General features: G+C 36.8%; 1 protein-coding gene across 10 annotated transcripts in view; it reads left to right on the top strand.

Annotated features, from left to right (window-relative positions):
- Positions 1 to 27,268, top strand: part of KIDINS220 (kinase D interacting substrate 220) — an 89,716-nt gene that overhangs the window by 11,595 nt on the left and 50,853 nt on the right. For 6 of the 10 annotated variants that reach the window (XM_065928556.1, XM_065928554.1, XM_065928552.1 and 3 more), the window contains 15 exons: positions 2,715 to 2,813; positions 3,966 to 4,064; positions 7,187 to 7,285; positions 8,182 to 8,283; positions 10,882 to 10,980; positions 12,666 to 12,863; positions 14,530 to 14,628; positions 16,526 to 16,624; positions 17,736 to 17,834; positions 18,957 to 19,134; positions 22,278 to 22,442; positions 23,381 to 23,560; positions 24,617 to 24,782; positions 26,385 to 26,536; positions 26,693 to 26,982. In XM_065928556.1, coding sequence (XP_065784628.1) covers positions 2,715 to 2,813; positions 3,966 to 4,064; positions 7,187 to 7,285; positions 8,182 to 8,283; positions 10,882 to 10,980; positions 12,666 to 12,863; positions 14,530 to 14,628; positions 16,526 to 16,624; positions 17,736 to 17,834; positions 18,957 to 19,134; positions 22,278 to 22,442; positions 23,381 to 23,560; positions 24,617 to 24,782; positions 26,385 to 26,536; positions 26,693 to 26,982 — 2,124 coding nt within the window. The remainder of the gene's footprint in view (positions 1 to 2,714; positions 2,814 to 3,965; positions 4,065 to 7,186; positions 7,286 to 8,181; positions 8,284 to 10,881; positions 10,981 to 12,665; positions 12,864 to 14,529; positions 14,629 to 16,525; positions 16,625 to 17,735; positions 17,835 to 18,956; positions 19,135 to 22,277; positions 22,443 to 23,380; positions 23,561 to 24,616; positions 24,783 to 26,384; positions 26,537 to 26,692; positions 26,983 to 27,268) is intronic. The other 4 variants (XM_065928557.1, XM_065928555.1, XM_065928553.1 and 1 more) reach the window with 1 other exon arrangement.

Raw genomic sequence — 27,268 nt, 5'->3', positions numbered from 1 at the left:
AATGGGAATATCTTTCCTTTTCTCTTTTGCTTTTCACATCTCTTCTTTCCACAGCTATTTGTAAGGCCTTCTCAGACAGCCATTTTGCCTTTTTGCATTTCTTTTTCTTGGGGATGGCCATGATCACTGTCTCCTGTACAGTGTCACGAACCTCCGTCTGTAGTTCATCAGGAACTCTGTCTATCAGATCTAGTCCCCTAAATATATTTCTCACTTCCGCTGTATAATCATAAGGTAGTTTTGATTTAGGTCATACCTGAATGGTCTAGTGGTTTTCCCCACCTTCATTGTCTGAATTTGGCAATAAGGAGTTCATGATCTGAGCCATAGTCAGCTCCCGGTCTTGTTTTTGCTGACTGTACAGAGCTTCTCCAACTTTGGCTGCTAATATAATCAATCTGATTTCAGTGTTGACCATCTGGTGATGTCCACGTGTAGAGTCTTCTCTTGTGTTGTCGGAAGAGGGTGTTTGCTATGACCAGTGCATTCTCTTGGCAAAACTCTTTTAGCCTTTGCCCTGCTTCATTCTGTACTCTGAGGCCAAATTTGCCTGTTATGCCAGGTGTTTCTTGATTTCCTACTTTTGCATTCCAGTCCCCTCTAATGAAAAGGATATCTTTTTTGGGTGATGGTTCTAAAAGGTCTTGTAGGTCTTCTTAGAACCGTTCAACTTCAGCTTCTTCAGTGTTACGGGTCGGGCCATAGACTTGGATTACTGTGACATTGAATGGTTTGCCTTGGAAACGAACAGAGGTCATTCTATATCCTTAGGGACATAGATTCACCTAGTTGGCTTTAATATATATATTATACCAGTGACTTTGATATTTCATTTTTTTATCCCAGTTGATTAGAAGGCAGAAACATGCTGTAGAAAGGAAGTCAGAGACATTAGCGCTGACAGAGGCAAGCCTTGTATAATGATTGATGTCTGTAGTTATGACTCAGAATCATAAACATAATGGTTAAGTTAATCTGTTTAACAAGTAGCACTGTGCACGTTACGTTAAGAAAAAACAGTTATCATAAAGTTGTAATCAAATATATTTAAAGGATAAACTTTTCACCTGGAAAATCTACTTATGCATAATGTCTCATTCTCTAATGACTCTGGTTGAATGACATGTGACTACCACGTGTAATTTAGCATCCATCATTATATAAGTGTCTGTATGTAACTCGATTTACTTGTGTACCTTAACTCAGTCTTTGTGTTTCTGTTTACTTATATCTTACAGTAGCATGTGTTGTTACTAGGATTATTCGCTTGTTTGTGTGTTGCCATTAGTAGATTTGTAAATTCTTCTGGACTTTGCTCACTCTCTTACTCAATAAATATGTGAACACCTGTGTGGCAGTCACTGCACCTTACGGGGGAGTTTCAGTATTCAACAAAACAGACATGCTTCCCACCCTTGGGGAATTTAGGGCCTTTAGAGGAAACTCAATAACAGTTGTTCATCATGCAAAGAAAAGTGTAAGTACAAACAAGGATTAGCATGGTACACGACATTAGAGCGGGTTAGCAAGTCTTCCCTGTGGAGTTGGTGTTTGACCCAAGAGATGCCAGGTGGGAGATAGTTAATTGGGTGAGATAGAGGGATATAGAGATTTGGGTGAGATAGAGGGATATAGAGATGGGAAAGAGCTTGCGTACAGTTTGAGGGCACAAGTGTGAGGAGGAAATGGCCTGGCACAGGTTTCAAGGTAGATTTTCATGGACCACAGGCCATGTAAGGACTTCGCTTCTTATCCAGAAGAGCCTAGGAAACCATTAAGGATTTTAAGCAGTGGGATATTGTCAAATTAGCATTTAAAAAAAATAACTGAAAAAAAAAAACTGAAAAAAAAAACAACAAAACAAAATAAAAATAACTGATTTTTCCTGCACATTGATATACATTCAGTAAATAGGTGCTTAATGTATCAAATGGAACTCAGGTTTTGGTGTAATTTTTTTCTTTATACCTTGGTATGTTTTGGCACCTTTAGTACTGTCACTGTTAGCTTCTGGTCTGTTTCATGTCATGGCATGTACAGAAAACGATCGTATGCATCTCTGACTTGGGATAGACGAAGCTGACAGCTGGAGGGAACCTGTCCCAGGATCCAGCTGCCCAGGCCCTGCCCCATGGTCTCAGGGCTGCTGGAGCCCATGTCTTACTGCCGTGACTCATTCTGGGGACAGGCTGGACAGCACTGCTGTAGCTAGTAGGAACTTTAGTGTAATGAGTTAAGGTTATAAGGGAAGGCTTCAAATAACTCCATGATATTGCAGCACCTGTATTGTTTTTACTGTTTTAGTTTTCTTCCTCTGGTCCTGATAAAAACATCTTATACACACAGCAAAACCACATTGTGTATCAAATTCTAGCTGTATTGTTAGAGGATTTGGTTGCCATAGATATTCTGAGATTATTGTATAAATTGTGGAATTTGCTTTTCAGTGCCTAGTATTATACATGTTGCTTATTTTGAATAAAATTGCAGTGCCCAAAACAGATTATGAATGCTATTGTAAAAAAAAAAAAAAGAGCATTTTCTCTTGGACTTTCATATTATTAGTAAACTGAAAACTTGAATTTAGAGGTGTTTCTAAATTAAGTGCTGTAAATAGAGCTGAATGTCATGGAAATGTATGGGTGGTATATTTAACTGGTGTGTCACCTAACATGCAGCATCCTGGATGTTCTCTGTGTCTCTTCTGTCTCTAGTGTGGCCAGACTCCATTGATGATAGCTGCTGAACAAGGCAATCTGGAAATAGTGAAAGAATTAATTAAGAATGGCGCTAATTGCAATCTGGAAGATTTGGTATATATTGATTTACTCATTTGCCTTTTTCTTTTCTTTAACTTTGCTGCTTGGTTTTAAGAAGTGATTTCAGAAGCAATAAATTACAGATTGTAATTCTGCTGTGTATCAACATTGCTCAGTAGTATGCTAACTCGATTTTTTAAAAAGGGCATTTATTACAGGAGAGAAATTTTTACCTTCATTGAGCAGTCTCAGCTCTTTGTGTATTTTTTTATGTATAAATAGCACTCACTGAATAAGGAGCACATGTAGCCACTCCAGTATTCTTGCCTGAAAAATACCATGGACAGAGGAACCAGGTGGGCTGCAGTCCATAGGGTTGCAAGAAGTTGGACGCGACTGAGTGACTAAGCATGCACACATATACACACACTCAAAATTAAATGCCTGCCTAGAACATATCCATGTAAGAGTCATACTGCTAAGTAACTCCCCATAATGGTATCTTCTTATTAGAAACATCATTACCTAGGATAAGTCAGGAAGATGTGGTCCCTTCTGATACCATTTGTAAAGGATAAATCACTATTTGAGAGGCTTGCTTCTCTGTTTCTGAGGAATTATTTTTCAGGGTCCCATAGCCACATCTGTTTTTCTGTTTGTCTTTATAATTCAAATTGATGATACTAAATTGATGATTGTAATTGAATGATCATTTGAATTAAATGACAGTACACGTGAATAAAAGGATAGGATACTTGCAGCCTTTAGAAAATAAAGGAGAACAGTCCTTTATCCCATTGTTTCTGAGCACATCACATGGGATGGCTCTAGTTTAATAGTTTGTAAATATGCTTTTTTATTTGATTGCAGGCTTTTGAATTTCAATTTATAATAATGGTTGTAGACACAGATTAGCTCTGAGGTTTTAATACTCATTTTTTCTCCTTTTTAAAAAACACAGTGATTAAAAGTCCAGTGAAAAGACTGCACAAGAGTTGTGAAGCCATTTCTACATCATTATAGTCATATAGGTAGCGAGATAAATTCTTAACAGAGCTTATGCTTCAGTGTTATTTCAGAGTAGCTTAGAGTGTGTCAGATCATGTCAATTTGGTATGATCTTCTGGTATGTAAATTCAAATTTACCTAACTTTGGGATGTTATTTTTTGTTTTGAAATGATAACATTTGTGTCTGTATATTCAAGGATAATTGGACAGCGCTTATATCAGCCTCAAAAGAAGGGCACCTGCACATTGTGGAAGAACTGCTCAAGTGTGGGGCTAATTTGGAGCACCGGGATATGGTATGGATACTCTTTACAGTTGTTAATCAGCTGGAGTCTTATTAACAGTAATAGATATTTGTGAAGTCTTGTCTTTTTGTGTGTCAGATGACGTTTTTAGGGTTAGGCATTGAAATGACCATCAAGAATGCTTTAAAACCCTGTTGAGATAATGTACCTCCTTAGAATACTCTTAATCACATTTTCTGTTTATTTTAGAGTTTAAAATTCTGAAATATTGTTAAGACAACACATTACTCTTTATAATGTATCAATGAGAGAATTGTTTTCTTTAAGGAGAACTTTAAGAGGGACATAGTATAGTTTTGAAAATATTTTCAGTGCTTACGGTTGTGATATTCAGAATAATATTTATAAGTTTATTTTAAAAATGTAACTGTTCAGATATGCCCTCTGTACACATTACAAGTTTCTCAAGATCTGACTCTTAATCATCTTAGCTCTTATTTGATCTTGGCATGTGCCTAAAGCATAAAGGTGAAGAAAAGGATCATGAAGGCTTCTTATTCTACAAAATGTTGAAGTTGAACTGCCTTGATAAAACATGTATTACTTTGCTGATGATGCTTTATGAAGTACAGGTGGTCTGAATTTTTAAGAAACTTCAGCATCAAACTTTCACTTAATATTATATTGTACAATATAATTTATACAGTGTTTTTCTACAGTATTATACTTACTCTCAAAACTCAGTGAAGTAATGGTATACTTATTTTTATAGAAAGATACAGAACTATTTGTATCCTTCCTTTTGCTGAAAAGAAATGGAAGTACATTGCTATAAAAGTTTAGGGAGAGAAGGTGATGATGTCAGTAACCTAGGCAAAGGATGGATACCTGACAGGCAGGAGGAAAATGTAGTGTTCTTATCTTATTGGCATGTAAAGTAGAAGAGAAATTCATGGAATTACCTAGTTCCCAGTATTTTATTAAAAGCACCATATCAGTTTATCAGGTGAATTAATATTAGGTGATTTTTCTATTTTCATAATTCCATTACATTTAGTAATTGAAATTAAAGAAGAGTTCTGTCTCTCTTAATAAATATCTATGTGTAGATATATATTTTAGCATTTCCTTTCCCTGATAGCTCAGTTGGTAAAAGAATCTGCCTGCAATGCAGGAGACACTGTTTAGATTCCTGGGTTGGGAAGATCTGCTGGAGAAGGGATAGGTTACCCACTCCAGTATTCTTGGACTTCCCTTGTGGCTCAGTGATAAAGAATCCACCTGCAATGTGGGAAACCTGGGTTCAATCCCTAGGTTGGGAAGATCCCCTGGAGAAGGGAAAGGCTACTCGCTCCAGTATTCTGGCCTGAAGAATTCCAAGGACTGTAGTGTCTGGTGTCACAAAGAATCAGACACGACCAAGCGACTTTCACTTTCACTTTCTTGCATTACAAAATGCTTCAGGTTGTGGTTCATCTTATGTTTTCCCTGCCTTATTTCCGTGATCCTCCCTTTTGGAATCAATCAGTTTCCCAAGGGGCCCTAGTTCTTGATATTCTAAAGTGATATTTAGAAACCAATAATCTAGGTGTTGGGTGTACTTATTGCTACTGGAATGTCTCTGCTTCTTGTCTTCCTCAGTGGATAGATGTAGAAAATACATATGGGTATATTAACTTTTGCATGCATGTCACATACATCTATTCTGTATATCTCTGTGTGTGTGTGTGTATATATATATATATGTATATAAATAAAGAGACTCAGTTGATGTGTGTGGGTGTATTTTTTTTTTTAATGAAAAGACTTAGTTGATAACTGTGAACCCAGTCTACAGTAAGCCTTTCCCATTTTCTTAATTCGTAACACTCTTCTGACTGTGAGAAATCTGGCTCTCACTATCAACACAGAATATTTACTTATTTGTTCAACTCTAGTAAACAAATAGTTTCAGAATTTCTAACCCATACCCTGAGAGAAACAGATTTGCTACTAAATACAGTGTTTGTGTACAGTTCTTTTTGTCTGTAGCATTACAGAATTCAAAATACTGCTTTTTGACATTACCTGGATCAGGTTCTAAGTAATTGTGTGATATACTTGTAATATAATTAATTCATCCTGATCTGTATTCTGTCTTTCCTGCATTCTAGTTGATTTTTTAAAGATTTACATCCAGTAAAATTCACTCTTTGGCGTTCCGTTCTGTGGGTTTTGGCAGGTTGTGATGCCGTTCATCCACCGTAGCTCTGTGCAGAGCGGTTCCATGGCCTCACCTGTACCCCCATGCTGCTCGTTGTAACCACCCCCTCCACCCACTCCCCAGTCCGTGGCTGCCACTGTCTGTTTTCCCCTTTCCGTAGTTTTGCCTTTTTCAGATTATAGCAGCTTATTTTATTTTACCTCTATTGTGATGATGAAACAGAATCAAAAGGATTAAGTGGTTTATATTCTTGCATCCAAATTTGGATTGGTCCAAATACTGACTTTTTTTTTTTAAGCAAACAAAACATTCACTTCTTAGTATAATTTGATTACATTTGTCACTTTTATTGAATTGCATGATAGCTAAAGAGAACACTGCTAAAACAAAGAATGTTGCTTTGTAGCTTAGAAGATAGAAAGTTACCATGCCATTAATTCATACTTAATGACTTTGCTCACCCCTGGAAATCATGATCTATAGATCATTGCCTTTGTATCCTCTCTTTCTTAGCAAGAGGTATGATACTGATCTGGAATTTATAGGGTGGGTTTAGATGCAGGAGTTGAATGGGATGGCTGGAATCCATCTATGGAAAAAAATCTAGACTCACACCAGGAGGAGAGTATCTAGGGACATAGCATGTTTGCTGAAGGAAAACACTTAAACAGCCAAAATAAATCTTGGAAATTTAGAAGAGTCCAATATGAATGTTCTCTATATCAATTTCCAAAAATATAATACAAACTTTGGAGTAATCATTACTGGACTTAAGAGATTGAACTTTGTCCAGATACGATTGTGTATTTCCCTGGGGAGCTTGGGTATTTAGAACTACATAGTAGTGATTTCTTAAAACAGTGGTTTTATAGAGAATGTTCATAAAAGAAGCTTCATTAATGACATTTTTGTGCTTGGAGACAGTCCAGTGTTTTACTTCCCTCCTCTCTCCCTTTCTTTTTCGCTGAAGGGAGGATGGACGGCTCTTATGTGGGCATGTTATAAAGGCCGTACTGAAGTGGTTGAGCTGCTGCTTTCTCATGGTGCCAATCCAAGTGTTACTGGTCTGGTAAGCGTTAACAAAAAATTCATCTGTAATACAAGTGGTAAGTTCTTTTAGGAAATACTTAGGATTGGTTGTACTTTGGACTTTATAATGGATAAGATGATCTCAATCTTACTAAAGATAATAATTCAGAATGTGATTTCAAAACACAAGGGAATTTTTTTCTCAAGCTAAGCTTTTTTCCTCAATTTTTATCAACAAAAAAGCAACTTAAATGTTAATTACAGCTATATAACGTTTCAAAAGGAGATTTTGAAATCCTTTTGTCATCTTGCCTGTGTTCTATGGGTATGCATTCTTAACTTAAGCTCTTTTAAAGAAGAGAGACATTTACCAAATACTCATGTCAGTTTTCTGTGTATTCTTATTGGTTGTAATACATGCATTACTGCTTTGCTTGAAGCTTGTTCTGACTGCAGGTTAAGTAATAATTTTATTGATGGGGGACTCCTTTCACAGTGCATATGTATGTCAGTTTATCATGTACACTTCAAATACCTTACAGTTTTATTTGTCAGTTATGCCGTAATACAGCTGGGAAAAAAATAAGTTTTATTCAAGTTGATAGAAGGATTATAAAGAAAGGTTTCACATTCTTCTTCTTAGTGTTACCTGTTGGCTAGATAATTACCTTAAGTGTGTTGAATCTATAAAAATAAACATGTTCGTAATATATATTTATTTAAGGTTGAGTACGTCTCAGTTCCCAGTTACATATTCTGAGATTTATGTGTGTTTTTAATGGTCTGTGACTTGACTTTTTAAAAAATATTACCTTGTATTGCTCCCTGTGTTATTTACTCTTCTTAGCAAATGTGTGCTATGGATACCAGCCTAAAAGACTTTTCTCTCCCCCCCCCGCCGCCGTCTGCCTCCCCGCCCGCCCGCCCGCCTCCCAGCAGTACAGTGTCTACCCGATCATCTGGGCAGCAGGCAGGGGCCATGCTGATATAGTGCAGCTTTTACTGCAGAATGGTGCCAAGGTCAACTGCTCCGACAAGGTGGGTCAGCAGGGTCTTCCAGGGTCAGTTCACGTTGTGTCCACTCAGTGTGTCTGACTTACAAGGATTTTTATATGATCTTATGAGGCTGCACTGATGTATCTTATGTTTGTATTTATTAATATATCTTATAAAGGCATGCATCTCATAGATGGGTCCCTATAGGTGTTAAAATTGAAAGTGTTAGTCACTCAGTTGTGTCTGATTCTTTGTGACCCCATGGACTGTATCCTGTCAGGCTCCTCTGTTCATGAGATTCTCCAGACAAGAATACTGGAGTGGGTTGTCATTCCCTTCTCCAGGGGAACTTCCTGACCCAGGGATGGAACCTGGGTCTCCTGCATTGCAGGCAGATTCTTTACCATCTGAGCCACCAGGGAAGCCCAAATTGGTACTCAGTATCTTTCCATTGTCTTTTATATCACATTCATCATTCTCAGGAAAGTAGAGTTGATTCCCCAGCTTCATTATTTGAAATTTTCTGTTGTTGCTCTCCTTTCTATCTTGAGTCCTATCACCCTTTCTGTATTATTGCCAAATTATGTTTTTAAAAATCATTTAAATTAATTAATTTATGGCTGTGCTGGGCCTTTACTGATGTTTGTGAGCTTTCTCTAGCTGTGGTGAGCGCGGGCTGCTCTGTGTTGTGACGCGTGGACTTCTCATTGTGTTGGCTTCTCTTGTTGTGGAGCACGGACTCGGTAGTTGTGGTGCGCGGGTGTAGGCGCTGCACAGCATGTGTTATTTTCCTGGACCTGGGATTGAACCCATGTCTCCTGCACTGGCAGGTGGATTCTTCACCACCGAGTCATCTCATCAGGGAAACCTGAGATGGTCTTTAAAATTTAAGTTTTGTTCTTTCTCTCTCATACTTAAAATCCTAAGGATGTCAGTCCCTGTTATGATGCATAAAGATAGTCTTTGCCTCCCTTTCTCCCTCTGTCTCTACCCCAGACTACCTTTGCTCGGCTGTCAGATGATGCAGGTTCCTGAGTTCCAGGCAGGTGCTCTTTCACAATGTGGAGTGCCCTCTCCTCTTTCTTTTCTTGGACTTCTATTCATCCTTCACTCTGAGCTCATGTGCCATCAGTTCCAGAAAGCTCCCCAGGATTTTGTTCTATTCACTTTTTAAAAAATCCTTAATACCCCAAATAGGGCTTCTCACATGGCAATAGTGGTAAAGAATCTACGTGCCAGTACAGGGGACACAAGAGATGTGGATTCGGTCCCTAGGTTGGGGAGATCTCCTGGAGGAGGAGTTCGCAACCTTATTTTGTTTTCTCGTTTGGAAAATTCTACGAACAGAAGAGCCTGGTGGGTTACAGTGCATGGAGTCGGCAAAAGAGTTGAACACGACTGAGCACAACCCACATATTTGAGAAATGTTTGATTATATCATTCTTTATTGCTTTGGGGGAACTTTTCTAGCATCTTTGGCTTCAAAGCCCAGATTTTTCAATTTGACTCGAGTCTTTCTTCCCAGGTTCACTTCTTGCCATTGCTCTCCAAATACACTGCACTTTTGGATGCAGAAGATGGTCTACCACTCTGTGAACTTTTATGAGTTTCTGTGAAGTGTGTCTCTTTGTTTATTCTTTTCCCTCTGTTAAAAATGTTACTACCTCCTCTGCCTGATGAACTCCTATTTATTTTCTCAAGGCTCAGTTGAAATGTTATCTTCTCTGTTAAGTCTCCTTAACTTACCCAGTCAATGTGGATGCCTCTTCTTCTGTACTGTCAGTATTCACTGCCCATACCTCCATTAGTGCACAGAAGTTCTCTTAGTCAAGGCTGTTATAAAAAGTAGGCATTCATTAAGCGTTCATGTCAATCTGCAGTCTCCTATGTAGTCAAATGTCACTGCAGGTGTTCTTGTGTCTTTTCATTGCCATGTGAATTTCCCCAAAGGTAAAGCATTGCTTTTATGCATGATTTATATTCTCTGATGCCTTTTGAGTCATGTTGCAGCAGAAGGTGCTTTTGAGTGCCATTTCTCAGCTGATGTTTATTTTATCAAGCATAGAGGTGAATCTAGGGTGGTGGTGAAGAGCACAGGCTGAAGCCAGGCTTGTTGGGTTCATGGATTTTGCTCCACCTCTTAGTAACTTTTTGACATCGAGCCTGTAATTAGCTTCTTGGGGTCTTGTTTGCTCATCTGTTAAAATGTAATATTGTGATTTGTATTTAATCTTGTGATGAGGATTACAAGAGTTAACCTATGTCAACTAGTTAGAACCGTATTTGGCACGTAGCTGTCACTATTTTTAACTATAGTCAGATTGTTCGACTTCATATGTCACAAGATACGGGAAGCAAAGAAAGTGTGTTGGAAATTAAAGGCTATATGACTTTATGGTGAAAAATTGTCACTGATTATAAAAGTTAAAGTTGGTTAAAATACATTTCATCCAGTGGTTAACCATCTATTTGGGAGAAATAAAATGAGAAAAATATGATTCATCTAGGCTTAAAATTATGATTGGTGTAAACTGTAATCTAAAATACTCAATGTGATTTTTATCAAAATTAATGTTGAGAGCTTAGTTTCTTTTAATATATCTTCAATAATAATTTTAAATGTGTTATTTCTTTTAATAGTATGGAACCACCCCTTTGGTTTGGGCTGCACGAAAAGGTCATTTGGAATGTGTAAAACATTTATTGGCCATGGGAGCTGATGTTGATCAAGAAGGAGCTGTAAGTATCTTTTCTACTTAACTGCTGGTAGTAGAGAGATATTTTTAGTTTTGAGAGAGAGAATATTTTTTCCTTAGCATATGTCTAGAAAAATTTCCCTACAGTGTCTAAGTGATACTTAGAAAAACAAACATCTATTATCCTGGTAAATTTAGATATTATATATTACAAACATGTGCTCTTAAGGAGTTTTTGTCAGTGCACATCAATTTTAGGAGGCTAAAGCTCTAAGGAATATCTTTTAGTAATTTAGTATAAATTAAAGTACTTCCCTCATCAAATGATTTGAATTACTAATGTGGAAAGAATTTCTGTTCTTTCAAAATGCCTTTTCTTTAAAATTTTAAAATAATGCCATACTTTTTTGATATTTTAAGCTGTAACTTGTTTTACTTCTCTGATTTTAAAATATCGGAAATCAGTGGTCAAAACCTAGATAGTTTAAAAATTGGTTCAGTTTATCTTAGCAACTAGGAGTTATGGATTCATTATTGAGTCCCTGTTTGCACCTGACCTGTGCCAGAGTTGCTGGGGGTGGAGGAGACTATCACATCACTTTTCTCTTGAACTTCTAAGAATATAGTTAAAGGAGATGATGTTTATGCACAGGAAACAATATAGTCTTCTGTTACCATAATTATTAGATTATGTGAGGTAGGTCATAAAGGATTCTGAGAAGAGTTGCTAGCAAACCTGTGGCTGCAGTGTAACAAGAGTAGGCTCTAAGTCATACTTGACTTCTTGGCATAATATCAACCAGCTCCTCCTATTTTCCGTGGTGGCAGAGCTGCTCACTGCCGAACTTCAAAGGGTGTGGAATATGTTAGTGCTGTGTGGAGACAGAGCATGATTCTTAGCCAACCCTGGAAGCCATACTGTTCACCTGCCTCTTTTCTGGGCAGTTTATCAAGTGGATGAGTGACCTGTCTCTATATTGACTGCTGAAGAATCTGAAAAGGCTATGTTATTTAATATTGAGAGTTATGGCTTAGTTCCAGGGGCTGATATAACAACTAAAATATTTCTATAAGGAAATTGCATGCTATCTCAAACTACATAAAAATCTCAAGAATAAATTTTAATATTTGTTTTGCAGTGAGCCAGATTCTTGTATTAGGTGATTTATTGTTAATAAATTAAATGTGAAGTTTTTAGAAGAACCACTAAAAATAAGACAGTTTTTAAAATGTGGTTTCCAGGTCACTGTAAGAAAGAAGAATATATTACACTGTTATTGAAATATTCTATACTTTTTAATTCATTGTTTCACTTACATTTTTTGTATAGATTTTATTGTAGACTGTTACTTGTTTGAAGTCTGTTAACCTTACTTTGAATTATTTCATTTAAAATGTGTTTAATTTTGAATCATTCTGTCAGCTATTTTACCATTCAATACTTTAGTGAGAGGATTTGTTCATTGTAAATGAGTCCAAATTTAGGTTATCATTTAAAGATTTTATTGTCAGTCCTCCTGACTGAAGAGAACTAACGCATCTTCAAGAATGGAAAATATGCTTCCTGACCACTTTTGGTATGTTTCTGGTTATTTATGTTGGCATTTTATTATCAGAAATAATTGTTAATTATAGATCACCTATTTGAAAACATCAATTTTTTGGCTATGGCATAAATTAAGTTGTCTGAAATGACTAATTTATTGGACTTTTTTGTTTGTGTTTTAGAATTCAATGACTGCACTTATTGTGGCAGTAAAAGGAGGCTACACACAGTCAGTGAAAGAAATTTTGAAGCGAAATCCAAATGTAAATTTAACAGATAAGGATGGAAATACAGCTTTGATGATTGCATCGAAGGAGGGACATACAGAAATTGTACAGGATCTCCTTGACGCTGGGACATATGTGAACATACCTGATAGGGTAGGTTGTCTGTTTAGAACTTGTCTTCCAGTGGTGATGTTGATGGAAGGTACCTTAACTTCTCAACACCTTTCAACATTCTTCCTGCATAACATATTTAAGATGTTTTATTTCTACCTTTAAAACTAATAAGTTAAAACCTATTTAATCTTTGTGAAGGGTGTTCTTTTCAGTTTTTTAAAAATAATATTGAAAATGTGATCTTAAAATCATCCTTACTGTAGGTCTTGTTCATGGTCATTGTTCTAAGACTTTAGGTACCACTCTTACACTTAATAGAATTTTCAAGTTTGTATCTCTTGCTCTGACCTCTTCTCAGAAGTATACACTTGTGTGTTCATTTCCACTTAAACTCTCCACCTGAGTGTCTAATGGGCCTCTTTATTTTCAGCAAAACAGATGTTTTGTTTGTTTGATCCCAAACCTGCTTTCCCTTCAGACTTCTCCATCTCAGTAAGTGGTCCCACCATCTACCCTGTGTTAAAGACCCATACTGTATACAATAGTTTTGATTTCTCAGTGACCAGAGTCACTCCCCAGTCACTTTCTATCACATCACTCTCTTTTATTTGCATTACATTTATCTTATTTTTTATTTTTGTTTATTGTATGTTGTTGGTTAGTCTCCTCTAGACTATACATTCTCCCAGAGCTGGGACCTTGTCTAACTTATTTCCTAGAGCCTAGAATAGTGCATGGCACATAGTAAACGATGAAATATTTAGAATCTTGTGTTAATTTCCTAGTTTGAACCCACATTAATGCTAATATTCTCAAAATGTTTCTGCCATGGGTTTATACTTTTAATGTAGTAGTTAAGATACTACATTGTGGCATTAGACTCAGTTCTCAAGGGCCTGCATCTTGAATTATAGCCCACCGGGGCCCACTAAGATTGAGATGAGCCATAGCTCATGGAATAATCCAACTCAAACCCGTGTAACTGATTTGTAATTTAGCAGTTTAAAAAAAAAAAGGCCATTTGCAGTATTTGAAGTAGGGAAAGATATAATTAATAATGATTATTGCTTGGTGAATATAATTTCAGGGCAGAGCTATCCTTATGAGGTAATGAACTTCATCTAACCCTTGTGCTGAGGAGAGTCAGTCCTGGGCAGTCTTGGCCTGAACTGCCGAGTGGAATGTAGCTTCTGTTCTGGGAACCAGCCTTCCCCTTAGTTAAACGTGGTGATGAACCCACAGATGGCTCTAGCTTGGCAGCGCCCTTTAGAGTCAGTGGCGTTTGTCAGATAACGTGATTCCAAGGGATTTGTGTTACGTAATTTCCAAAGGTTCGTCTGGTTCATTGACAGTCATGGCATCATTTTATTTAATTTACATTTGTAATGAGAGGGTGCCTTCAAAATAGAATGGCTTATTGTTCTGTGTGACTTACCTTTCTAAAGTTTTGTCCTGGAATTTCAGGTATAAATGTCCTCATTTTGATGTATAGTGTTCTGTCCCTTACTCTACAGGCTATTAATATCAGGTATTAATACTAGTTACCTAAAAACTTTGTTGTTTACAGAAAATATCTGAGATAACTTTTTTCCCCAATACATTAAAAAAAATTTTTTTATTGTATTAATATATGGTTGATCTTAACTTCAAAACAGTATTTTTTGTTTTCCTCATCAATTATCTATTTTTTTTTTTGTCTTTTTAGAGTGGAGATACTGTCTTAATTGGTGCTGTCAGAGGTGGTCATGTGGAAATTGTTCGAGCACTTCTCCAAAAATATGCTGATATCGACATTAGAGGACAGGTATGTGTGATTACAGACTATTATCTGTGACTGTAATTGGTAATATATGTTGGTTGATCATAATGTCATTCTTTAGGTTTTCCTATGAAGTTAAACTTATAAACACTAATATATTTAATGGATGCCTGTATTATTTTCACTGCCATTATTATGAAATTTCTGTATTAATGTCAAGTTAGGTTTAGATAGAAATGAACCATAAAGAAGCTCATGTTTTTCAAGTACACCTCCCTTATTAATGTCTAAATATATTCAATCCTGAAATTAATAGTTTATGATAGTGAGACATGGCAGCACTTTGAGTGTGTCACTTGTTTTCTTTCGCGTTCTCGTTCTGTTTGTCTTCTTCAGCCATGTATTGTTCTTCTATTCCTTTTTGTTTTTTTTAAATCTTTCATCTCCTTTCCCCCATTTGCTTGCCTTTCTCAGGACCATTTGGTAGTGCCTGTGGACTTCGTTTAAGGCAGTCACAGCTCACAGAGCTATAAAGGTTATTCATTTTAGGTAAAAGCACTCCTAAAGTTGTAAATTTATTCAGTATATCAAAAGCTTTTGATTAAAAAAGAAAAAGCTATACTTTACAACCCATTTTGCTGTTGCACAGTCTGCATTTCTGCTCAGTTTTTCCTTGTATACAAATCCATTTTTGAATCAAACTAATAAATATTATGCCAAATGCCATGAGAGTCTTTTAACATGGATCCCTTGCCTGTAAGAAACATGTATTTTAGTTGGGAAGGTTTTAGTTCATTTAGTTTATATTTAAACTTACGTTTTTATCTAAACATAAAAAGTGATGCCACTTTTGATATCAGATAGTGTATGGTTGATTGCCTCCTGAAGATTCAAATGTGAGAGTCTTGAGGTAGTTAAAGAAGGCATTAGGGAGAACTTTTGAGGGAAGGTAGAATTTGAACTAAGTTTGAAAAATGGGTCGAGTTTGGATAAAGAAAGGCTGAGTAATTCAGGCAAGGATAGTAGAATAATGGGATGAGAAAGTTTAGGAAAGTGGGAAAGTGAAAGACTGTAGTCCTTAGCTAGTGAATAAATCAAGTTGTTAAGGAGGGTGGGATGGGAGATAGTAAAGTACAAAGGGATGTAAGACCAGAGAGGCTACAGTGTCAAACTCAGAAGGTTCAGAAGCTAGTGTGCAGTTTTGAGAAGGGAACTGTGTTGAGAAAACCTTGGTGTAGCAAGTAGTGTGATAGTGGCCGAAAGTCATTCATTGAGGAAAAAATCATATTTTCACTAAAAGTAGATGCCTTGATCACCTATTTAGGCTTTTATCTAACTCCTTTGTGTCTGTCAATTCTGTTTTCCAACATTTTAATTAGTTTTTGTTTTTCTTCTTTAGCTCTACTTTCAAAATCCATTTGAATCTATTTTTGGTGTATGAACCAGATAGGATTTTAAAGGATCTGATGAAAATCAGTTTATGGGTGTGGGTGGAGGTTAAGAAAGCTGAGATTGTTAGAAACAATTCAGCTTATGTTTGTGTAGTACATTCTCGTGCATTATCTTTTGAAAAGATTGGGCAGATGAAAAGCCACAAGCTAAGGTCAGAATATTTACATGACTTCTCAAAGGACACAGCTCAAGTCCTGAAGACCTCCAACACAGTGTGGGGTCCTGAAACCCAATTGTATTCCAGAAGCATAGTTTACCCTATCAGCTGTGTGGGGATGCTGCTTCCTAGTCAAGAAATGTTAAGTTTTTCTCCACTTCTTTTGTAAAGAATTTCCCACAAGTAAATGCAAGGTACAGTAAGGATTATTATTTTTTTCATGCTGCTTCTTGGTAAGATATATTAATGCTTTCTGACAGAAATGTTAATACTGATGAATTTTTAATATTCTGTCTTATATGAAGTGACTGTTGATTTTTCTAATTAATACAGGACAATAAAACTGCTTTGTATTGGGCTGTTGAGAAAGGAAATGCAACAATGGTGAGAGACATCTTACAGTGCAATCCTGACACTGAAATATGCACAAAGGTATAAATGACATTTCCATCCTTTTAGCAATACCTAGTGCTGAATGTTTGGAGAAGGAAATGGCAGTCCACTCCAGTGTTCTTGCCTGGAGAATCCCAGGGACGGGGGAGCCTGGCAGGCTGCCGTCTATGGGGTCGCATAGAGTTGGATGCGACTTAGCAGCAGCAGTGCTGAATGTTAGTACTGGTTATTCTTTTTTCAGTTTTTACAACTGTTGGATATTAGAATTTTACTGGTAGTGTTCTGTATTAAGTTGAGGAGTAGCTTTATATCCTTTTAGGAGTTGTGTATTCACAGCAGAATACACTGTGTAATTTGTTATTTTAATTAGATACTTTCAGAAAGTACAATATCGGCCATTCATAAACTGGGCCGGGTCATTTCCCCAGAATTATTTTATGTTCCCGTTGTTTGGAATGCCAAACATGTTTCTTTTTAAAAGATCATTTCGTGTGGTTATTGGTTCCTCAAACCAACCACTTTAGTCTGTTTTACTCCATGTGAAAAGTATAAAACTGTGTAAGACCTCAGTGATTATATTTGGCCTTCTGTGTAGTAGTAGTTCATAAGGAAAGTATATTTGGAATTCTGAAGTGAAATGGCAGGAGATCTTCATGAATAAAGCAGACTTATGGAAGCACCCGTAATACATCTCCGTTTCATCTACCAGAGATTTGGAGCAGTGTTGTCTGAACCAGTGATGGTGACTGCAGTGCCCTGGGATACCTTCTGGTTTGCAGGCCGTGGCTCCTTGGAATCTTTTTTCTTTTGGAACTGTGTGTCAGCTGCTCTGACCACATTTTGCTTTTTCCTAATACAGTGCTGAACTGTGGTCTCTTCTTTTTTCTCTTAATTTGGTTTTGAAAGCAGTTAGATCATTTAATAAGTAAGTAGTGGGTACAACCCTTGCTTGGCTGAGTGACATGCAAGTATTTTGATACAAATGGTTGGTTGTGGAAGGAAAAGCACTTTCTTGTTAGTTTTTGCAACTGTGTTTTCTTGAGAACATTTCGATGTAGACTGGGCAGATATTTGACTTCTTGACGTGTGTTTATGTGACTTTAAAGACTAAACGTATTAATTTGGCAAACCTTTTTATGTGTACCCACAGGATGGCGAAACACCCCTTATAAAGGCTACCAAGATGAGAAACATAGAAGTGGTAGAGCTGCTGCTGGATAAAGGAGCCAAAGTGTCTGCCGTCGATAAGGTAGTAATAAAACATTTGTGCAGAGAGCATAGGGCAGTTGGTAAGACCAACCTGTATACCTGGTGGACTTAGGGGGGTCTCATGTTATTTTGTGGAGGGAGAGATTACTGACTGGGGGTATCTGTGTGGGATTTGGATGCTGTGAGGTCTTGGCTGTTCTGAGAGTGTGCTAAGGAGTGGGCAGGCTCAGTTAAAGAAGTTGCTTCCTGGGTGCCCTCTGTGGCTCAGATCAGTTATGGGGAGCTGAGCTGCATTGAGCACCATGCAAGGATGATGTCATTAGGGTGGATCTTGTTGCAGAGAAACAAGAGGAAAGAATCAAGATAAGCCACAGGAAGAACGTGGCACATCATTTTCATTTAAGGTTCTAGAGCGACCAGAGTGGGCAGGAACTGAGAATTTCTTTTGTTAGCTTTTGGGTCATTGTCTTTAAGAGATGTTTGTAAAGTAAAATGTGGAGAATACTTTGCAGACTAAATTTTTTTTACATGATAGTTTTCATTAGTGCTGGATGTGAAGAGTAAAGTGATGGAGATTCTAAGGGAAGAAGGCAGGTTGATGTTTGAGAGAAGTTAAAGCTGAGGGAATAAAGAGGTGGTAAGTAGGCAGAGAATGGTGGATACAATAGAGAGGACTCTGAGGGAGGGAATGTAGAGAAAGACGCTGATGGTGACCAAGAGCATGAAGAAAGACAAGTTCACTCGTAGTAGTGAAATACCAACATGGACTGAGATGCTATGTAGACCAATGACGAGAGCATTGTGAAATAGAATATAAATTAGTTGAGGAAGACGGTTGACATCAGTGGAAGGTTAGTATCTGAATGGTAGATGGAAGTACCATTAACCTATGATGGAAGTGGATCCAGGGCCTGTGGGAAGCCACATGGGAAACCTGTTCCTTGTGCTCTTTCATTCTGGAGGCTCTGGGAGAAAGAATACCCAAGAAAAGCTAGGGAGGGAACTAGAGAAAGAAAATTGCAAGGAAGATAGAAATAAAAACTCATATGAAAAATATGGAGAGTTTGGATATTCTCTTATTTTGTAGAAATATGGAAAATGTTATTCTGTATATACGTACATGAGAAATGGGGAAGTTCAAGTGTCCCTTCACTGTTTACAGAAAGGAGACACCCCTCTGCACATTGCTATTCGTGGGAGGAGTCGGAAACTGGCAGAACTCCTTTTAAGAAACCCCAAAGATGGACGGTTACTATATAGACCCAACAAAGCAGGCGAGACTCCCTACAATATTGACTGTAGCCATCAGAAAAGTATTTTAACTCAAATATTTGGAGCCAGTAAGTATTGGGTTTTGTATCTGCCTGAGGTTTTAAGAAATGAACATCTATGAAAAAATTAAGAGAATGACAGTAGTTTTGTGTTTATTACTTAACCAGAGATTATAAAAGTTGAAAATGTTATTACTTTGCTGTAGAAAAGTAACTTCTTCCTCTCTAGAGTTCCTTTGCATTACATTGGAGCATTCTAAATTAAGTACATTCAGAGTCAACGGTAGCTTTTAAAACCTTCAAAAATCTAGCCTACTTTTCTGAAAATCTCTTCCCTCTGTTATTCTCTCAGGTAGACTTTGTTCTTTTGTCAAACATGCTCTGTTTTCAATGAGTGGCTCTCAACCTCTGCTTGTGTTGTGCCTGCTCCATTCCCATGAATGTTCTTATTAAAATCCTGTCTCTCCAAGGTTGGGGTCATCCGTCTCCTTCTCAGTGACCTTTTGACTCATCTGCCTGCTGCTGCTAAGTCGCTTCAGTTGTGTCCAACCCTGTGTGACCCCATAGATGGCAGCCCACCAGGCTCCCCTATCCCTGGGATTCTCCAGGCAAGAATACTGGAGTGGGTTGCCATTTCCTTCTCCAATGCGTAAAAGTGAAAGTGAAGTCGCTCAGTTGTGTCCAACTCTTAGTGACCCCATGAACTGCAGCCCACCAGGCTCCTCCATCCATGGGATTATCCAGGCAAGAGTACTGGAGTGAGGTGCCATTACCTTCTCCGGACTGATCTGCCTAACCAGATGAAATTTTTGCACCATTTGAGTACTTAAGCACTGTGTTAATAATCCTTTTTAAATACCTATTACATATGGCCTTTTGTTTCTTTTAGAATTTTCTCCCAGATTCCAAGTTATTCAGGGCAGGCATTCTTTCTTCTTATCTTGTATCCTCCATAACACCTCTTATAATGCCTTGAATATTGTACTAAAGTAGTTTTTGCTTATAGAGGATGCACATGAGAATTCTAATCATTCATGTGATCTTTTGAAATATGGAGCAATTTTCTACTCAAATTAAAAAGAGACATGTTAGTCCTCGAAACCAACAGGAGAGAGTAAAATCCTGCCACCTTCCAGTTTAGCTGTTTATTTACATCTTGTTTTTAAATTTTAAGTATGATTCTATTGTATTAAGTTTTGTAATGCATACATTAAATTTTAAGGATGAAAACACAAATATAGTAGGAAAAAAGTGCAATCTTCCCGTTGTCCCTTATTTCCTAATTTGTCATTGTTTGTACAAATTATAAATTCTTTACATTTCTAAAAATGTTTTATACTATATATATATAGCCTTAAAAAACACTTGGGATACTGTATTATAAAAGTTTTAAATGATTGTTGCATAATCTTTCAATCAGTTTTAATAGTATGGTCAGTTCTTTATTGATAAATACTTGGTTTGTTTTGCAATTAAAAACTAGTGCTTCAGTGAACATATTTGTACAAATATTCATTAACTCTTATTTTTAGGATTATTTTCTTGGAATAAACTTCCAGACGTAGAACTGGCAAGTCGCTGGGTATTCAGTTTTGATAGACTTTCCAAAATGGTTGTAACAATCTCTTCTTCCTTAGGCTGCGATTGTGCAATTCCCTATAACCTTGCTAACACTGGATATTTCCAGCTTCCTTTTTTTTTTTTCCATTTATTTTTATTAGTTGGAGGCTATTTCCAGCTTTCTTACTAACCTTTGCTAATCAGATTGATAAGAAAAAAGTTTCGTTTTAATTTCCATTGTAAAATTATTAGTGAGATTTTAATAACATTCATAGCCTATTTGCATTTTTGCTCATTTCCTCTTTGATTCCTTTGTCCTCTTTTTTAAAAAATTATTTAATAAAATTGACTTTTGTGTTTTTAAGGATATTGATCCTGAATTCAGCTATATAGTGTATCTCTCTCCCCGGATTATTCTTTGTTTATGGTGATGGGAGTTTTTTTATTCCCCATTAGAAAAGTATATAAATCTGTAGTTTGTTAACCTTTTCTTGCAGCTCTGGCTTTAATATTATATTGAGAAGGAAAGGTCTTTTTCCACACAAAGATTTTTAAAAGTTTTTGTCTTAATATTTTCTTGTACTTTTATAGTTTTACTCTTTACATTTAATTTTTTGTTTCAGAAACATATTTTTGGTGAAGTATGAGATGTAGAGTTTTAATTTCATTAAAAAGAAGGGGGAAAAAAAAAAAGAATGGCTTACTTCTCCCAACACCACCTACTAATTCATCCTTTCCCCACTGATTAGACATGCCACTTACATTAATATCCTGCGTGAGTTCTATGGTATTGTAATTATTGTCATTTTAGAGTGTATTTCGATTCTTCTCCAAAGAGAGCTAATTGTTGGTAGTCTTTAAATTTTTTTCATACCTATTCTTGCTTTTTAATTTTTCAGAATATTCTCATTGATTTTTATTGAGATTGCCTTAAAGTGATTGATTAATTTGGGGAGAATTGCTATTGTTTAGTCATTGACCCTTTCTGTTTGGAACCATAAAATAATTTTTTTCTCTGCTTATCTCTTGTGTTTCTAACTAACATTTTATAGCCTTATTTTTATTCATACTGTACATATTAAATTGATTCCTATTGACTAGTTTCTGTTTTAATCTTTTTATTGATTTTATAATATACTTTGCTCCACATTTTAGTATCCTTGAAGTTGGACTTTGACTTATAATTGATGGGTGAGAAAGCATTGTGTCATAATTTGGCAATGTTTCTTCTTCCCTCAGTTGAACATAATAATGATGCCTTTGTAATTAGTAGGTATTTAAGTTCTGTGAAATATGATGTTAACTTATTAATCTCTGAACTATTTTTACACAGTTCTAACCCTGGTGGCTTAGACAGTAAAGAATCTGCATGCAAAGCAGGAGACTGGGGTTCAATCCCTGAATCAGGAAGATCCCCTGGAGAAGGGAATGGCAACCCACTCCATATTCTTGCCTGGAGAATCCCATGGACAGAGGAGCCTGATGGGCTATAGTCCATGGGGTTGCAGAGAGTCAGACACGACTGAGCAACTAACACTTTCAACCTTTTTTTTCCTTTACTTGAGTAAACAATTAAAACATGAGAATTGATACTCCTTTATAATAATAATGTCTCTTTTTAATGTTAGGGTATCATGTGTTTATAATTACAGGACACTTGTCTCCTACCGAGACAGATGGTGACATGCTTGGTTACGATCTGTACAGCAGTGCCCTGGCAGATATTCTCAGTGAGCCTACCATGCAGCCGCCCATTTGTGTGGGCCTTTATGCACAGTGGGGAAGTGGTAAATCCTTCTTACTCAAGAAACTAGAAGGTAAAGGGCTTGTTTATAAAAGTGTCTGCATATATAACAAGGTTTTCTCTTGTGTGTTTTTTGAGTACAAATAGAGTTTTATGTATGGGTATGTGGTTGAGCCTCCACCCAATCATTTGAGTTCTCTTTCTAAAACAAAGGTCTAGCTGCGTTAGAACCCCTCTCTAGCAGATTTCCTGCCTGCACTGTTTATAGATATCTTAAACCTATAGATATCTTAAATCAGGGCCCTTTGCAGACATGTCAGCTTGTGTGCTCCCACCTGCCAGCACTACCTCTTGTGCACGTTCAGTGGTGTAGTTACAGATGGCTGTTTGCTCTTGTAGGCGCAGACACACTTACTGAGTGGCTCCTCTACATCTCCCTCCACCTCTGACCTGAGACCCCACTCCTTTTGCTTGGCAAAATCTTACTCATTTCTTCAAGGACAGGTTTCAATATCACCTGTAAATTTTCTTTTTTTAACTAAGTTTTGTAGTAGTAATGAATGACTTGTTTCTGGCTCATTTGGACTCACCTTTAAGAGCAGTGATCCTCAAATGTAACTGGAGGGAGAAGGGATGAGGATTTGCAGAGGAATGGTGGTGCTATGTTTTCTGAAGACACATAGCAAAGTAATAATTTTTAGTTTTATATATGGAAACAATACTTTGTTGGTTGCATTAATACAAATCTCAAAATATCAACAAAACCCTTACAGATGGGAATATATGAGAGAGGATTTTGTGCATTTTCAGTAGGAAGCAAGAGAGTGGGTAGGGCAAGGGTCGAGGGTAAATGTGCCCCCAAGGAATGAGATTCTTAGCAAAAGCTAACGTTGGTTAGCATGGTTAAGTAGCAACATTCTAGCTAGGTAATTGTTTATAGTGAAAATGTGAAATTTTCAAAATGTTTTATTTTTTAAACAAATAATGTTTTCTTATTAATTTCTCTTTCAGATGAAATGAAAACTTTTGCAGGACAACAGATTGAACCTCTGTTTCAGTTTTCATGGCTTGTGGTGTTTCTGACCCTGCTGCTTTGTGGAGGGCTTGGTTTATTGTTTGCTTTTACAGTAGACCCAAATCTTGGAATTGCAGTGTCATTGAGCTTCTTGGCTGTCTTGTATATATTTTTTAGTAAGTCTTTGCCTTTTATCTTTTTCAAAAATGTAGAGAATGCCAAAACTCATTGTTTTATTTAGAATTGTATTTGTGTCTGTCTTCTAAAGTCTATAAGTGGTTTTCCTATTGTGGTGAGAAGATTGATTTTTTGCTATTTTGTAAGTTGGCTTAGAGGAGCATTGTCCCCAGCCTGCCTGGCAAAACTTTATTTATTTATTTACTTATTTTTTTCTGGCAAAACTTTAAAAGCTAGTGCATTACTTGTTAATATTGAAGCAGAACTTTAAATTACTTTTCCTTTTTTATGTTAATAATTTGCATTTGAATCTTTTTTGAAAATCTTCATAGACATCATGGCATGCTCTTGATCATTTTGATCATGACTGTGATTTTTATTTTATCTAAAAGTAAGGTAATAAATATATATAATCCCTGTTTTTAGGAGTGTCTTCAGTTGCAAGAAAGGAAATAGGTTTACTGTTGGTAACTTCAGCAGTCACAAGTAGAGATAAAACCAGTCATTCTTACATTGAATCTGAACTAAAGGATATGCTTTGGTTTAAGGCATTATCCTTCTGATTGTGTCTATTATGTCATATTTTAGTCACCTTACTTTCTGTTTTTCACATACCTGATAATATGTTTTTGCTTTTGCTATTGCTCAGATGCTCAGTCGTGTCCGACTCTTTGTGACCCCATAGACTTTAGCCCACCAGACTCCTCTGTCCATGGGATTTTCCCAGCAAGAATACTGGAGTGGGTTGCCATTTCCTACTCCAGGGCATCTTCCTGACCCAGGGATTGAACCCAGATCTCTTACGTCTCCTGCATTGGCAGGTGGATTCTTTACCACTAGCTCCACCTGGGAAGCTCCACCTGGGAAGCTCCTGATGTATGTTGGGGAAGGTTAATTAGTTGAGGAATTCTTTGAGAACTAGTTAGGAAAGAACAAGGGACCTTGAAAATTATGTAAACCTACCTGTCACTACTTGATACTTGACTGTTTGCAGAAAAGAGGCTGCTTGACTAATGATTATTCTGGATAATTTTTTTTAAAACCTTGACTTTTAGTTGTCATTTACTTTGGTGGACGGAGGGAAGGAGAGAGTTGGAATTGGGCCTGGGTCCTCAGTACTAGATTGGCAAGACATATCGGCTACTTGGAGCTCCTCCTCAAATTGATGTTTGTGAACCCACCTGAGCTGCCAGAGCAAACCACTAAAGCTCTGCCTGTGAGGTGAGTTGGTCCCTTAGACAGAAGTAACTTTTAATAAAATGAAGCAAATGAAAGTTGATAATGCATCTTTTCTCATGTTTTCTTAAGAAAAACATTGGTCCCTTAAACTTTTTTAATGTGAGAAATAAACATGCCCTGGTCAAATCACTTGGAAAACTCTTCATATTATATCTCCCTCTTGTACATTACAGGATCAGAGACACCTTTTCATAAAAAATCATATTTAACTTTGATTTGCCAAATTTTATTAAGAGTGAAGCCCCACATTCCCCCCTTATGATACCTGTTGCCATCCTTTGGACAAATCAGTAAAGAGTACTGGGTCTAGGTTGGAGTCCTGGAACCTTTTGACATCAGGGTGTGGTCTTGGCAACTCAGCATGTGCTCCAAGCTGTTCTTTCGTCATCTGTGGATATGTATGTACCCACTCCTCTAAAGTTATCATCATATCAAATAGGGAAGGTATGAGCAAATAGTTCAGAAAAGATGAGAAACTTGTAAGTCAAAGAGTAAAGGAAATCTGGAGGGCCCCAGAGGAAGTAAAATGGAAAAAAAGGTTAAAGAACTGAAAACAAAATTCAACAGAAATTAGTAAAATAATTAAATATGCAAAGATTAAGAATTTAGAAATTATTGTAAGATAAAATATGTGTAAGTTAAGCTGAAAGTGAATGGCCCAAACCTGGTAAGACATCAGAACTATGAGAGGAAGATAAAAATAAAATCTTACAGGTAAATAAATGGTATATAGGATTAAGTGTTAAGAAAAGGATTTAAAATGAGAAGTTAAAAACATAAAAAGAAAACATACAGAGTAGAATAAAAAAAAGTTGGGGAAGATATTTTTACATAAAAGCATTTAAAGTTAATGAGATCATTATCTTTAAAAAAGTTAGAGCAACTAAAATAGCATTAATTTAATTAAGACCAAGTATATATAGAGTACACTATGATCCTGGATTGTATTTTGATAACAATGCCTGTCTACAGGATTGAGTTGAGAGTTTAGCAGTAGAAAGGAATAAAGGAACTAATGCAGAAGTAATACCCATTCAGAGGCTCAAAATGCAAATAATTCAGTTATTTCACAGAACAACTAGGTAAAGAATATAACTTCTTTCTCAACCCCTGGTAGATGAGTAAGCTATAAATAGGACATTCTGAAGCTTGAGTTTTTAAATGGCATCAAGTTCTTAATTACTATACTATTTTCTCAAGGTTCTAATCTCTTCAGTTGGTGTTTACAAAATGTTCTTTGTGCGGCTCTTTCTGACTAATGTGGGGCACCACCGTTGAATTGTTGTCATGAGATCTGGGAGATGTCTGGCTTCTTTGTCTAAGTTCTGTCATAACCTTTTCCCTTTTCTGCTTTTAGTCAGAATTGCTTCATATAACTCTCCTAATTTAACATTTGTTACTGTCATTTCCTAAGAAAAGAATATAAGCTGTTAGAAATGGGAGATACCTAATTACAAATAGAATTTTAAAAACAATGTCTTGACAGAGACATGAAGGAAACACCGAGCTACATGACAGACATAATGTATGTTGAAACTGTTTCTTTAGGTAGTGGCATAACATTTTCTTTCCCCTTTCCCCAAGGTTTTTGTTTACAGATTATAATAGACTGTCCAGCGTAGGTGGGGAAACTTCAATGGCTGAAATGATCGCCACCCTCTCGGATGCTTGTGAAAGAGAGTTTGGCTTTTTGGCAACCAGGCTTTTCCGAGTGTTCAAGACTGAAGATACGCAGGGTAGGACCTTTTCTTCTTTCTGTATATGGAAGGGTTGAGGATGGTATGGACAAAATGCATGGAAACATGAACATCAGGTTCATCATATGCTGTCACTGTAATGATTGGGACTTTCTGGATGCTTGAGATGTTAAAACCATTTGTTGTATTTTACAGGTAAAAAGAAATGGAAAAAAACGTGTTGTCTCCCATCTTTTGTCATCTTCCTTTTCATCTTTGGCTGCATTATTGCTGGGATTACTCTTCTGGCTATATTCAGAGTTGACCCCAAGCATATGACAGTGAATGCTGTCCTCATATCAATTGCGTCCATAGTGGGGTTGGCGTTTGTGCTCAACTGTCGAACATGGTGGCAGGTGCTGGATTCACTTCTGAATTCTCAAAGGAAACGCCTCCATAATGCTGCCTCCAAACTGCACAAACTGAAGAGTGAAGGATTCATGAAAGTAAACACTCCTTGCTTGTTAGAAAATAATTCTTGGAATTCTCTGGTGGTCCAGTGGTTAGGACTCTGCTTTCACTGCCAAGGGCCCAGGTTTGATCCCTGGTCAGGGAACTAAGATCCCATATAAACCATGTGGTGTGGCCAAAATAAAAAAAAAAAAGAAAATAGTCCTAATGTAAACATGCTCCCATGACCATGATCCCTGGGGCTTTAGGGAGTCTATTTTCTAACTTTTAGAGAATTGCACTTGTTTTTAGTTTTAATCCAGATTTTTCCTATGAAAAATG

This window comes from Muntiacus reevesi, chromosome 3 (genome assembly GCF_963930625.1).
Source record: "Muntiacus reevesi chromosome 3, mMunRee1.1, whole genome shotgun sequence".
NCBI lineage: Eukaryota > Metazoa > Chordata > Mammalia > Artiodactyla > Cervidae > Muntiacus > Muntiacus reevesi.
The sequence above is the reverse complement of the archived record's forward strand: the minus strand, read 5'-3'. Positions and strand labels throughout refer to the sequence as shown.